Below are 14,892 nucleotides of genomic sequence, written 5' to 3'. Positions count from 1 at the left end.
ATCCACTCACGTTTATCAGTTAAATATATTACTTCAGCTAACCTGAGAGAAATATTGTATTGGAAGTTAAAATAATGATGTCAAGAGAAAGAAGATGTACACTTTAAAAAAGAAAGGGAAGGGAAGGAAAGAATGAATATTTAGGAAAATTCTGGTGGAGATGGGATTTCAGTAGGTTTTGCAGAGCAAAGATGGATCCAGAGGGAGCTGATAATGCAAGACAGAGGAAGAAAATAAGGTATACACTGAATGTAGCAAATTGTAGACGAGGCTCATGAATAGTCAGTCAGTCATATAAAGTGGTAGTACCAGTCACACAGTAACTTCATATCACCTGAGATACCTAGTAAAGTATAGATTTGGATGTTCTACCTCTAGTAGACCTGGATGAGAATAAGGAATGGACATTTTAAATAAATGCCTCTTATTATATAATAGATATACTGGTCTATTGATTTAATGACTCTTCCTGTTTAATTAGTCTTGTTTATTTAGTCTTTAATCTGTTGACCCAGTGACTGAGAATTAATAAATTGAGCCTCCTAAAGCAAAGTTAGATGGATGTTTAGTGTAGAATTAATTTTGTCATGTTATATTTTAATTTAACCCTTAATAGATCAGTGTAACTTTGATAGTAGATCTGGCCCTGTGTATTGGACTCTGTGTCCAATACTCAGCCAACTGTCTATCAAAAATATTTGAAGATGTCAGGCTCCCTAGCTACTTGGCAGGCTGAGATTAGGAGAATCTCAGTTTCAAGGCCAACTCAACAGAAAAATCCACAAGATTCCTTTTCAACAGAGGATGCTAATTGTAGTAGCACATTCCAGTTATCACAGCTATGGTGGGAAGTGAAACATAGGGGAAAAAAGGCAAGATCCTATCTCACAAATTACCAGTACAGAAAGGGTGGCACAGTGGTAAAGCACCTGCCTAATGTGAACCCTTGAGTTCAAACCCCACTACAACCAAAAAAAAAAACAAAAAAACAAACCTGTATGTATTTGATGAAGCACCTAACTTAGCATTTTATCACTTGCCTACTATGCATTAGACCCTGAGTTAAATCCCTAGCACTTCAGAAAAAGAGATTTTTTCTGAATTGACATTTAGATTTTTTCTTGTCATTATTACATAAACCAGTATAAAATTATTTATATAGCAATTATATTAGCTGTTATAAGCAATCTGGATGTGCACATTATATATTGAGGATATGAATAGGTTATATACAAATGCATGACATTTTTTGATGAAGAATTTGAATATACATGAACTTTTGTGTATAACTAGAGCTTAAGGTTATTGGAGGCGGGTACCAGTGTCTCAAGTCTGTAATCCTAGCTACTCAGGAGGCTGAGATCTGAGGATTGCAGTTCGAAGCCAACCTGGGCAAGAAAATCCTTGAGACTCTTACACCAGTTAACCACCAGGAAACTGGAAGTGGTGTTGTGGCTTAAAGTGGTAGTATGCTAGCTTTGAGTGAAAAAGCTCAGGGATAGTACTTAAGCCCTGAGTTCAAGCCCCTTGAAAAGAAAAGTTATTGGAACCCAACACCCCAAGATGCTGAGAGATGAGTATATGCTGATACAAGTATGGCTATTGGAGACAAAATCATGGCTTCCTCAAAAATCTGTCCTGTGAATTCCTAGAACTCGTGATATATTAGGTTACATAGTGCCTCAGTCAGTTTTGTGTATCTATAACTGAACACAACAGACCATAAAAATAGAAGTTACTGTCCCGGGGGGAGGGGGGTGGTTGGAGGTAGGTCCAAGGCTAAGGAGCTGTATATAAAGATACAGCTTTACATGGTTAAGGGAATTAAAATGACATATTGAGTAAGGTTGCCCATAATGATTATAAATTAGGGACTGCATCCTTGGAGAATCCAAGAATTTTTAAGATTAGAAAAGGAAGGCATAAGTGTCAAAAAAAAGATCAACAGTGTTACTGTCTTAAAGCTGGAAGAAGTCCATGAGCCAGGGATAGGCAGTCCCTAGAAACTGCAGAGGACAACAAACAAACAAAGAATCCAGTCCTCTCTTTGAGTTTCTAGAAGAAAATGCAACCCAGCTAACAACTCAGTGAGACCAGTGTCAGACTTGTGATCGATCGATAAGATTAAATAAATTTGCATTATTATAGGCCACTAAGCTTGTAATTTGTTGTGGTAGCAATATACAATTAACAGCCACAGAGATGGTCTCACCAGAATCTACTTTTAACTTATGACTCTTGATAATTTTGTGACATAGACCCAAAAGCTGCTTAGTGATACTCAGCCCTCAGTTTTCTCATCTGTAGAGATAACAATAGCACATATCTTCAACAACAGAATTATCTGGATTATTTGTTAGTGCAATTAATTTACTTACATATATGCAATTTAAATTTTAATATATTGAGCATATAGAAAAGCTACAACTAAAATGTTCAGTACAAGAAGAAATTTCTTAGGTAATTAGTAAATATCTTAGGTACATTTAAGATTATAAGAAAGTTTTGACCCTATATATGACTAAATCTGTTTTGTTTTTGTTTTTTATTTATTTTTGTTGATTATGTGCTTGAACTCAGGGCCTGGACACTATCACTGAGCTTTTTCAATCAAAGCTAGCACTCTACCACTTTGAATTACAGCACCGCTTTTGGTTTTTGGTTGTTAATTGGAAGATAAGAGTCTCACAGACAGACTCTCCTTCCCCGGCTGGCTTCCAGCTGCAATCTTCAGCCTCTGGATAGGATTACAGGTATGACCCACTGGCACATATAGCTTGACAAAATCTGTCTTTAAGGGCTGAGGTGTAGCTCAGTAGCAAAGTGCTTGCCTAGTAGGGTTCGATACTTGGTACATTTAAAAAAAAAAATTTGAGGGGCTGGGAAGATCGCTCAGTGGTAACAGTGCTTGCCTCACATGCTTGAGGCCCTGGGTGTGATTCCTCAGCACCACACAGAAAAAGCCAGAGGTGGCGCTGTGGCTCAAGTGGTAGAGCACTAGCCTTGAGCTGAAGAGCTGAGGCCCAGGCCCAGAGTTCAAGCCCCACACGATGGACACACACACACACACACACACACACACACACTCTCTCTCTCTCTCTCTCTCTCTCTCTCTCTCTCACCCCTCTCTCTCTCTCTCTCTCTCTCTCTCTCTCTCTCTCTCTCTCTCTCTCTCTCTCTCTCTGGGACTGGACACACACACACACACACACACACAAACTCTGAGCCTGGAGACACACACACACACACACACACACTCTCTCTGGGTCTGGACACACACACACACACACAAACTCTGGGCCTGGACACACACACACACACAAACTCTGAGCCTGGACACACACACACACACACACACACCTGGACACACACACAAACTCTGAGCCTGGACACACACACACACACACACACACACACACTCTGGGCCTGGACACACACACACACAAACTCAGCCTGGACACACACACAGACACACACTCTCTCTCTCTCTCTCTCTCTCTCTCTCTCTCTCTCTCTCTCTCTCTCTCTCTCTCTCTCTCTGGGCCTGAGCACTGTCCGTCAGCTCTTCAGCTCAAAGCTAGTGCTCTACCACTTAGCCACAGCACCACTTCCTGCTTTTTTTCTTTTTGCATATGTGGTGCTGAGGAATCGAACCCAGGGCCTCATGCATGCAAGGCAAGTGCTCTACCACTGAGCCACTTTCCCAGCCCCACACAAGGTCTTAAATGGGCTTTTCACACACACACACACACACACACACACACACACACACACACACACACACACACACACACACACACACACACACACACACACACACACACACACACACACACACACACACACACACACACACACACACACACACACACACACACACACACACACACACAGAGTCTTAAATGGGCTTTTTTTTTTTTTTGTCAGAATGAAATTGGGAAAGATTCTATCAGTAATGTGCCTGTTTGTTTAAAGCAAGAAATATCCCATTCTGGGCTGGGATGTAGCTCAGTGGCAAAGCACTTGCCTAGCAAGTGCAACGTCCTGAGTTCGATCCCCAGTACCAAAAAAGAAAAGACAAAAAAAAAAAAATACAGTTTAAAAAAAAAAAAGAAATATCCATTCTTCTTTTTTACCACTAGGATCTTCATCTCAAAGGAAAAGCCTAAATAAGTTAGTTTTTGTAGTGTTAATTGTGTATTACAAATATTAATATCAGGTAAGAAAATTATTAGACTAATACTGTAGAAACTTAGAAAAATCTGTTAGGGGTCAGGGATGGGAAATAGACAAGCTCTGTGCTCACTCATTGCTCAATTCTGGTTTTTCCAGTTCAATTAACTTGAGGTTTTAGCTTCATTTTGTTATAGTGTATCCATAATTATTGCTAGAATGCTATAAATGACCATGTAATGACTTCACCTACATGTTTTTTTCCATTTTAGGAAGTTTTCTTTTCAGTTTAGAATCAAGCTTGGGGAGATGTTTGCAATGTAAAAAGTTCAAATTTTCAATTGTGCTTTGGAGATCATTTCCCAAATTTCACTCTGTGTCTTTAGCAAAAGTATGCACTATAAATTTACAAAACAAGTAGCCCTTTACATGTTTTTATTGATGTTTTTTATAGATATATTGATAATATAGAACTATGGAGGTACAACTTTAAACTCCTGCCCTATTACAATATATTCTCTTTTTTCTTTTATTCTTATTATTTTTTTTTTGTTCATTTGTTTTTTTTTTGTTTTATTTGTCGGTCATGGGGCCTGAACTCTGGGCCTGGGTGCTGTCCCTCAGCTCTACAGCTTAAGTCTAGCACTCTACCATTTGAGCCACAGCGCCACTTCTGGCTTTTTCTGCTTATGTGGCGCTGAGTAATTGAACCCAGGGTCTCATGCTTGTGAGGCAAGCACTCTACCACTGAGCCACCTTCCCAGCCCCACAATATATTCTTAATAGCGTTCATTGTCTTAATAGTTCTCTTGACCCAGCCCCAGAGTTCAGGCCCCACGACTGGACCCCCCCCCCCAAAAAAAAATATAGTTCTCTTGAAATGTTAGTAGCATTTCTTGAGTGGATGCAATAACAGGCCCTAACTGTTTTGATTTTCCAAACTCCTTTCCTAGGACTTTCTCACTTGGTCATGGTTGAAGTGGAATCTACCATTTTCTACCACTTGGCCAGAGAGAACTGCCCCAGAGAGAAGGTTGAAGTACTTCTGGAATTTGGACTTGAAATCCTGCAGTCTAAAATGTGAGGTTATAACACTAAAACTACTGGCAGCCATCTTTTGCTATTGAAAGAAGTGAAGAGCTGGAAAAGTCCTGCTATACTGGCAGAGATGGAAGATGATAGGGACTGAGACATAGAGAAGGAAAGGATATGCTAGAAGGGCCAGGAAAGGGCATGAATAAACTAAGTTCCCCACAGTTATGTTCCTGGTTCTGGTTTTCTCTTATAACTTTGACTTCCAGGAAACACTTGTGTAATTTTATAAAATATTTCCCCTTTTTGATTGAACTACCTTTAGTTAAAGATTCTGCCCTTACATGCACAAGTCTTAAAGCAAACACATGCTTTTGTTATGTTATATGCTGGTTTCTTTACATGTGAGTTCATTAATACTTAGAATCTTACAAGATAGGTAATAATTCTTTTTTTTGGGGGGGGGGGTCCGGTCATGGGGCCTGAACTCTGGGCCTGGGCGCTGTCCATCAGCTATTCAGCTCAAGGCTGGCGTTCTACCACTTGAGCCACAGCGCCACTTCCAGCTTTTTTTCTTTTTGCTTATGTGGTGCTGGGGAATCGAACCCAGGGCCTCATGCATTCAAGGCAAGCGCTCTACCACTGAGCCACCTTCCCAGCCCCAGGTAATAATTCTTAAGTTGGGAGGCAATGAGGAAAGTCAGGTTTAGGAATTTGAACTAATTTGAACAAGAATTCAGTATTAATCTAATCCCAAAGTCCTTATTCATGCACTCTCAGATTATATATTGGTATCAAGTGTGAGCCAAAGACTGGGCCAACCTATATAGAGAAAAAAAGGAAAAAGGGCCTTCTACAGTACAATACGAAGTATAGATTTTATATTGGGCAAAAAAGAGAAGAGGGCCAGGTCATTCAAGACTTGTAATCAGATTTTCTTTGTAAAAAACACCATCTCATACTACAACTAGAAAAGATTGGAAAGCTAACAGTAGAGACATGGAAGTCAGTTAAGGAGGCTTTTGCAGTAGACAGCAAGTGATTAGTAGCCAAGGGAAGTAGTAATTAGCTGAGAGGGAGAAGTAGAAGAATTTTTACAGATTATAGGGTAGTACAGGCAGGTCTTGGTGACTGATTGGATATGTAGTACACAGAAGGGATAGATACTAAAAATAACTAATGTTTCTAAGGGTGATTGGGAGTACTGTGTCTACTGTTAACAAAGGAAAAAAGGAAGAATGTATTATTATAATTAGATAGATGGTAAATCCCATCTTGGACATGATAAATTTCAGATTCCTGGAAGGTATTCCAGCAGAAGTCCAGTAGACAGCTGTACTAATTGAAACAGCTGGTAGATCTTGACTATAATCCTAGCTACTCAGGAGGCTATGATATGAGGATCACAGGATGAAGCCAGCCCAGTCAGAAAAGTCCATGAGACTCTCATCTCCAATTTACCACCAGAAAACCGGAAATAGAGCTGTGTGGCTCAGGTACAGCACTCAGGCCCTGAATTTAAGTCCCATGACTGACCAAAAAAAAAAAAAAAGAGAGAGAGAGAAAGAAAGAGAGAGGGTTTTGTAGAGGTGCACTTGTAATATAAGGAGAGCTAATCTTTCATCTTTACCCTTCAGGTTTCTGGAAAAGAATGCCTGTAGACATCAATATTAATCATCTTTTCAGCTGCTGTGACAAAATACCTAACAGAAGTCAACTTAAAGGAGGAAAAGTTTATTTTCCTGGAAAGAGTGAGCTATTTATTTATTTATTTAGACTTACGGTTTAAGAGGTTTCAGTCCATAGTTGTTTGGCTCCATTGCTTCTGGGTTCAAAATAAGGCTTAACAGAATAACTTGTTGGGGAGCATGTAGTGGAACAAAGTTCCTCACTGCCAAGAAGCAGAGTGAAAGAAGGGGCTAGGGACATAGTTTGTTACCTTTCCAAGACAATTCGCACAGTGACCAGTTTTTTCCACCTAGGGCTTACCTCTTAGTTTTTACTACCTCCCAGTGGTACTGTCAAATTATAAATCCATCAATGAATGAATCCACTGAAGATGTTAGAGCACTCAAAATCTAATCATTTACTGTAAGTCCAGCAGTTGGCAACAAAGCCTTTATTACATGAAACTTTGGGGTATGTTTCAGATTGAAATCATAATAACACAATAATACATGATAATTTAGATGATGGAGAATTTACCACTAATTTAAAAGTAAGATCAAATTCTTCCCTAACAGAAAAATCATTACTTGTCCTTATTATTCTATTATATATTTACTCTTATTTTATAGACTTATTTTTAGAAGAAACTAGCTTGTTTAAAAAGAAACACTGGAGCTGGGGTCTGGTGGCTCATGCCACCAGTAGTAATCCTAACTATTGAGGAGGCTGAGATCTGAGGATCGGCATTCAAAGCTAGCCTGGGCAGGAAAGTCTGTGAGACTCTTATCTCCAATTAACCACCAGAAAACCCGAAGTGGCGCTGTGGCTTAAGTAGTAGAGCACTAGCCTTGAGCTGAAGAGCTAAGGGACAGCGCCCAGGCCCAGAGTTAAAGCCTCACGACAGACTAAAAAAAGAAAGAAACAAATGAAACATTGGCACTTTGTGTATCTTTTTACCTAGTAGGCATCCATGGAATTACATTACTGTTCAATATGAAATTGCAGCTAAGGATATTGGATAATAAACATTAATTAGTTACCTAGTATGTTTCAGGACCAAATTTTATGAAAGTTAAAATGGAGATAAAAACATCTTTTAGCATGTTTGCAAATTAAAGTTTTGAGGCAGACCTTTCAAAACCTTACGTGAATCTGTAACAAAACTAAACTTTATGTACTAAAGTTACTAATTAGGCAGCAGAATTTGCTATCAAAGACAGTATTATAAGAGAAATGGAAATGGGTTACAATTTTAAAGTTATTTCAAAATAAAGATTTTGAATAAAGAACTGGAAGATTATTTTAACTGTACATAATATGCACAAGATATAACAATTCTAGAGCATCAATCAAAACTTAATAACTTCATTCTTATTGGATATATTTGGGAATACTGGTACAGTTTCTTCTAATTGCTAGGATTTGCACTAAAAAGGTAGCAAAGGTCAGGAAGATCTGTACCTCCAAGACTTAACAGATTATTAAATTGATAGATACCTTTCCTGTCTCCGCCCTGTCCATATTCACTGTTGTCACTGATTTTTTGCTTCTAAAACACCTGGCTATTCCCCGCTTGTTGTCTAATTGCTGAAGACTCCCTGTTCCTGGATCTCTCACATTAATTTTGTTAATATTTCTGTACATTACATTTGATTTATGTCAGACTTTTATGTTTTAAATCTATTGAGTAAAACATTCACTGAAACTTAAAATGCTGTGGTAATGGTAGTGATACAGTAAATACCCTAGGAGCTTGGAGGAAGAATTCAAGTGCTTCAGGTTACTTTTATACACTAAATCCAATCTCCCGTTTTTTTTTAGATGTAAAGAGAAAAAAGCAAAAGCAGGGGCTGGCAAGGTGGCTCAGTGGTAGAGTGCTTGCGTCCATATGCATTAACCCCTGCTTTCGATTCCTCAGCACCACATAAGCAGAAAAAGCCAGAAGTGATGCTGTGGCTCAAGTGGTAGAACGCCAGCCTTGAGCTGAAGAGCTGAGGGACAGTGTCCAGGCCCAGAGTTCAGGCCCCACAACTGACAAAAAAAAAAAAAAAGAGAAAGGGGATAAGGTGTAAAAATATGAGAGAGTACAAATTCTTTAAGACAGGTATGAAATCAGCTATTTTCAAGAGTTGGATAAATTTGAGGAAGGAATGATGTCCAACAAGCAGTGTTTAATAATTGTCTGAAATGCTTAAAGGTAATTCACTTTTACATTCAGATCTCTTCTGTGTTGTTTTTTTTTTTTAATACTGAGGCTTTCCATTTATTTGTAATTTATTTTTATTATAATCCACAGTGGAAAATGATTTAAAAAATAAGGATTCGTTACAGTTCTTGATGAGCTATTAGGTCGTTATGGCAGATCCCACGACAGAATTCAAAATTGAGAGGTTCCAGGGGTTTAGAAGGCTTTGGTTTACTTTTCTTTAAGGTCATTGGTACAGTTAGAGTGTAAAAGAAAAGAAAGAGATGGTAGAAAATTGCTACCATACTGAGCCCTGCAAGCTCAGTTTTCCATTGCTCACATTTTCTATTCTTTGACTGGGAAAATTAAGTTCATTGTTTGCTTTTACATGACAAAGTCCACGCCCTTTAGTAGTTTGTGCTTCCTCCTCCCCGCCCACCTTCTCTGCTCTGTGAGGTCCTGCCTATCCTTTGTGCTTTATGCTATAAGGAGAGGAGGATATACAAAGGAAAGCTAGGGGACAATCATTGACTATGTTTATGGCCTCTGGAGCACCTTCACCTCTGAGGTGGTTCATTTTGTATTATGAAATTCAATCTGTAAACGAATTTCTGTAGGATTTCTTAAAACTTTGTTACCCATCTGGGCAAAATGCCAAACTAGGACTCCCCTACCCCATCTGAATATAGCATGCAATGTCACAGTTACTAGCCTAATAAAATTTGAACTAAAGTACATTTAAATCATTTTTTTTAAGTTAAAAAATGTGTCAAGTCAAGCCAGACTTGGTGGCACAGATTAGTCTGTAATCCCAGCACTCAGGAGGCTAAAACAGGAAGATGGAGAGTTCAAAGCCAGCCTAAGCTGGAGTGAGACACTATCTGAAAAAAAAAAAAAAAAGTTAAAATTACTACTAAATAATAAGGCAGAATGTTCCTGGCGAGGAGTGAGAGGATGTTTTCAAAGCTAGAAAGATTTGTGTTGCTGAAGTAGTGAAGCTGCTGTTCGTAACATTTCTAGAGGGTGAATATGTACAAGGCTTCCCTCAAGGTGTGTGAGTGGTGGTGGAAAGAATGCGGTCTAAAAGTCAGAAAACCTGGTTGCCTGCTTATGCTCCATTTTAGCCTCATCTCATTGCAGAGAATGGAGAGATTTTTGCCTGCTCCTTTGGTAATACATTAGGATTATGGAATCAACTTAAGTAATAGATAATTTGGAGATAAAGCATTGTCAGGGTGTGCAGTGTTGTTTAAAAGTACTTTGACATATTTGTATAGTATAGTATGTTGTCACCCAATGACTGAGTCAGATACATCAATCATACTACATTTATTTCATACTATTATAAAACAAGTTTTTATATAGTACAGGTAATTCTAATATGTGACCACCAAATAAAAAAGTTGAAAAACTTTGATGTGGCTTACAGAATTGATATGTTAGGAATGATTTGCAAAACCTTGTATGTATTTCTAGAACTTTTGCTATGCTTGGCTGTTTGGGAAGATATAAATATTAAGCTAATTATGTAGAATTGATCTGAATACAAATTTTATTTTCTTTGTAATTTTTTGAAAATTTATTGTTATTTCAAAGGTGATGTACAGAGGGATTGCAGTTACATGAGTCAGGTAATGAGTACATTTCCTTTCATACTGTGTCTTTTGTTCCCTCATTCTCTCCCAGTCCCTCCCTCCTGTCTCCATCTTTGTATAGTTCACTTTCATCAAAAATTTCACTTTCAATAAAAATAAAACTAATGTCCATATATAATGAAATTTTTGTTAAGTAAATGTAAGATCCTTATAGAATTAGTCTGTTCTCTATTGCTGTCTATTCTAGCCTCATCTTTCCCATTCTTACTCTTACATGGTACTTTTAACACTAAAGTACATAGAATTTTTTAATTCTCTTTTATCTCTTTCATCTGGGCTTTTGCATATCCTGCTGTCTGCTTAAAAGATAGTCTGCCTCCTGATTGTCATGTGTAAGGTATAATGGACTTTTTTTTTTTTTTAAATCTCCCCTCACTCCAAAATTGTATTAAGGGAGATTAACAGTTGACAGAGAAAGCAAAATGGAAAATTAACCTGGAGTAGCTGGTTAAAGAGTTGGAATTTTATTCTGTAGGTAGTAAGATGCCACAGAGGACTGAAAGTTCACCATTAGATTTAGCAACATCGAATTATCAGGGACCTCAGTAGTTTTAAAATGGTGGAAGCAGGAATCACAGAAAAATTTTAAATTAGATCACACACACACGCACGCACGCACGCACGCACGTTCTTTAGGGCCTTGTGGTCTTGATTGGCTTTTTTGGTTATAGCTGGTGCTCTACCACTTAAGCCAGACCTCCATTTCCAGCTTTTGGGGTAGTTTCAGAGATGAGAGCCCCACAGACTTTTCTGCTTGGGTTAGCTTCAAATAGAGACGTTTAGATCTCAGCCCCTTGAATAGGTAAGATTACAGGTGTGCACCACCAGTGGCAGGCAAATTTTTGAATTTATTTTTTATTGTATTTTTTTGTGCCAGCCTGGGGTTGAACTCAGGGTCTGGACATTGTCCCTGAGTTATTTTGCTCAAGGCCAGCTAGCATTCTGCTACTTGAGCCATAGCTCAAGTTAATTGGGGATAAGAATCTCATAGACTTTCTTACCTGGGCTGACTTTGAACTTCCATCTTCAGTTCTGATCCTCCTAAGAAGCTAAGACTACAGTACAGGTATGAGCCACCGGTGCCCAGCAATGATCAGATTTTTAAATACTCTGATTTCCCCTTTTAGGAGTGTAACATGGCAGCCATTCGAGAAAAATAGGAAAGGGGCCATTTGCCTCTCTGCTCTTGAGAGTTTGCCCCATCAGCAAAGCCTTCTTTATGTCTTCTCTTCCCTCTCTTGCCCATTATCTGAGGAGAAAATACTTTCGATATAATGAGGAAACAGGTAAGACCTCCTGCTCTAGGGACTCTTCTTTCTGGTAATGGCAAGTGTTTGTTGTAGAGCTGGATTAGCATTAAATGTCCATCTTCTCTATCTCTGAGTTCTTCCATATTAAAGAAATAGAATACAATTTGAAAATTTAAGTGTATTTTAATGTGTGTCAAAACTGGCTATTAAAGCAGGGTCAACAGACATTGTTAAGAAGTCTAGTCATGGTTCTTTCTAGGCTCACAGTCTCTTAAAGAGACCAGGATAAACTGACAGCCAGAAGCATACCTCATCAGCAGGTTAGGCCAATGAGAGTAATATTTTTTGCTCTTAATCTTGTTTATTCAAATGCAGTGTGAAAAATAGGTAGATCAGATATTGAATGGAATATTGAGAGAACCTGGGACAAACCACAAATGATAAAAATTATGAGTAAGTAAAAGTTACAACATAGGGAGTGGTTGTACTTGTAGGGAGTGAAGTACTTGGTTTAAAGCACGTGGGGCACAGGGGCTAGGTTGTGGCCTCAAGGTAGAGTATTTATGTGGCATGTGAGAGAGGCCAAGCGTTTGATTCCCAACTCTTAGAAATCAGAAGTAGAGAAAGAGATTCTCAGTCCCTGATAGTAGGGAAGCAGTATGCTCCTAACAATAAAGCAGTGCTTGTGTAAGGTCAAGACCTACAATCAAACCTGAACATACGCTTTTGGTAATAAGATGAATGGTCAGACTGTTGTATAATTTCTGTTGCTTTATTTTTATTTTTGTTTGTACAGGCCCTGGTGCTTGAACTCAGGGCCTAGGTGCTATCCCTTAGCTCTTTTACTCAAGGCTAGCACTCTGCCACTTGAACCAAAGCTTCACTCTGGCCTTTTGTTTGTTAATTGGATAAAAGAGCCTCACAAACCTTCCTGCCTGGCTAGCTTTGAATTTGATTCTCAAATTTCAGCCCCTGGTAGCTAGGATTTGTAGGCCTGAGCCACTGGTACCTAGATAGTTAACTTGCCTTTTTTATGCTAGTACTGGGGCTTGAACTCTAGGCCTCTTGTTCTCGCTCAGCTTGCTTGCTACTGCTGGTGCTCTACCACTTGAACTGTACCTCCAGTGTGACATTTGGCTGGTTAGGAAGTGGAGGCTCACAGACTTGTCTGGCTGGTGTGACTTTGAACTGTGGTCTCGTAAAACTCAGGCTCCTAAGCAGCTAGGATTTACAAGTGTGAGCTTTTTATATGATAGTCTTGCCTCTTTCCTGTTACCACTTTTGTCTAAAACCCCTCATTTTCCATCCAAAAGAGTATAAAAAATACAAACTTTAGACTTAACAAATAGACACATAAAATGATTTCTTTTTTTGAACTTAGGGTGCCTTACCACTTGAGACACTCTACAGACTTCTTTTTAGGTTAACTATTTTTTAGATAGGGCGAGTTTATGTCCCAGTACTGTGATCTTCCTATTTGTGTTTCCCTGTCACAGGGATGACAGACATATACCACTGTGCCTAACCATCATGCTTGCTGTCTAGTTTAAGATGGCACGTGCGTGCCACCATGCCCAGGCAATGTTCAGTATGGAGTCTTGCAAACTTTTTTTGAATCTTCAAAAGTACAGTAAGTCTTCCTGAAAAGAGGATAGAGTTAATAAACATTAACAAGGTAATGTTACACAGTATAATTATAGCTTGAAGGTAGAGATCAGAGGGACCATAAGGTCATCTCAGGAAAAAATTAGCAAGACCACATCTGAACCAGTAAACTGGGTATGATGGTGCTATAATCCCAACTGTGCAGGAGGCATATGTAATGAAGTCCTGGACTGCCTTGTCAAAACACATGGATATGGCTAGCAAAAGAATAATCACATGGAAACATTCTCAGTAGGAGGTGCATAGAAGTCAGAGAAATATAAATTAAAGCCAGTAAGAGATTTTACTTCATGACTAGATAATAGCAAATCATGGAGCAGTTGGAATTCTTTTAGTGGTGAGATGGCAAAATTGTTAAAGTTACTTTGGAGAAACTTGGTAGTTTTCATAAAGGTGCATTCTATATAGTCATTTCCAAGTGAAATAAAAGCTTACATTAGCAGGAATGCTTGTAGGCATAGTTTCTTTGTGATTTTCAAAAACCGAAAACAAATGTTCCTCTACTGGGGAATTAATAAATTAGTGTATGCATGTAGTCAGATAGTATTCAGTGGCACAAAGGAATGAGCTGATGTCTTCAGAAACAAGACCAGATTGTCACCTCATTTATGCTGAATGAAAGAAACTAAAAAAAACTACATCCTCTATATGATTCCTTTTGTATGGTATCTGGAAAGAGTACAACTTTAAGAAGAGAGGCAAACTACAAATGCAGACTACAGATGTGCCTGGAGGAATCCTAGGAGTAATGGAACTGTTCTTCATTGTCATTGATGTCACAAATGTTAAAAAAAAAAAAAAAAAAAGAAAGAAAGAAAGTACATTAATATAGGTACATTTGTTTGTTTCAGTATAGGGTCTTGAATTTAGGGCCTTGAGCTCTCACTTGGCTTTTTGATTCAAGGCTGACACTCTGCCACTTAAGCCACACCTACAAGGGAGAGAGAGAGAGAGAGAGAGAGAGAGAGAGAGAGAGAGAGAGAGAGAGAGAGAGAGAGAGAGAGAGTGTGTGTGTGTGTGTGTGTGTGTGTGTGTGTGTGTACACACCAGTTCTGGGCTTGAATTCAGTGCATGGGTGCTGTCCCTGAGCTTCTTTGCTCAAAACTAGTGCTCTACCAATTGAGCCATAGCTCCACTTACAGCTTTTTGTGGGGTGAAGAGAGGTTGTTAATTCAAGATAAGGACTTTCCTGCCCAGGCTGGCTTTAAACTATGATCCTCAGATCTCAGCCTCCTGAGTAGCTAAGATTACAGGGGTGAGCCAC

The 14,892-nt window shown here is 38.8% G+C and overlaps 1 protein-coding gene across 5 annotated transcripts in view; it reads left to right on the top strand.

Moving 5' to 3' along the window:
• Yes1 (YES proto-oncogene 1, Src family tyrosine kinase) overlaps window positions 1-14,892 on the top strand; it is a 71,997-nt gene that overhangs the window by 18,981 nt on the left and 38,124 nt on the right. Inside the window, exons 2-3 of one of the 5 annotated variants that reach the window (XM_070029477.1) lie at window positions 5,127-5,253; window positions 6,843-6,956. The exons of 3 other annotated variants lie outside the window; for them this stretch is intronic. In XM_070029477.1, the coding sequence (XP_069885578.1) occupies window positions 6,857-6,956 (100 nt within the window). In that variant the 5' untranslated portion in view covers window positions 5,127-5,253; window positions 6,843-6,856. Of the gene's footprint in view, window positions 1-5,126; window positions 5,254-6,842; window positions 6,957-10,671; window positions 10,690-14,892 lie in introns of those variants that run through there. One more of the 5 variants, XM_070029476.1, reaches the window with a different exon arrangement.

Source organism: Dipodomys merriami, unplaced genomic scaffold, assembly GCF_024711535.1.
Source record: "Dipodomys merriami isolate MVZ:Mamm:240054 unplaced genomic scaffold, mDipMer1.0.p SCAF_2, whole genome shotgun sequence".
Lineage (NCBI taxonomy): Eukaryota > Metazoa > Chordata > Mammalia > Rodentia > Heteromyidae > Dipodomys > Dipodomys merriami.
The sequence above is the reverse complement of the archived record's forward strand: the minus strand, read 5'-3'. Positions and strand labels throughout refer to the sequence as shown.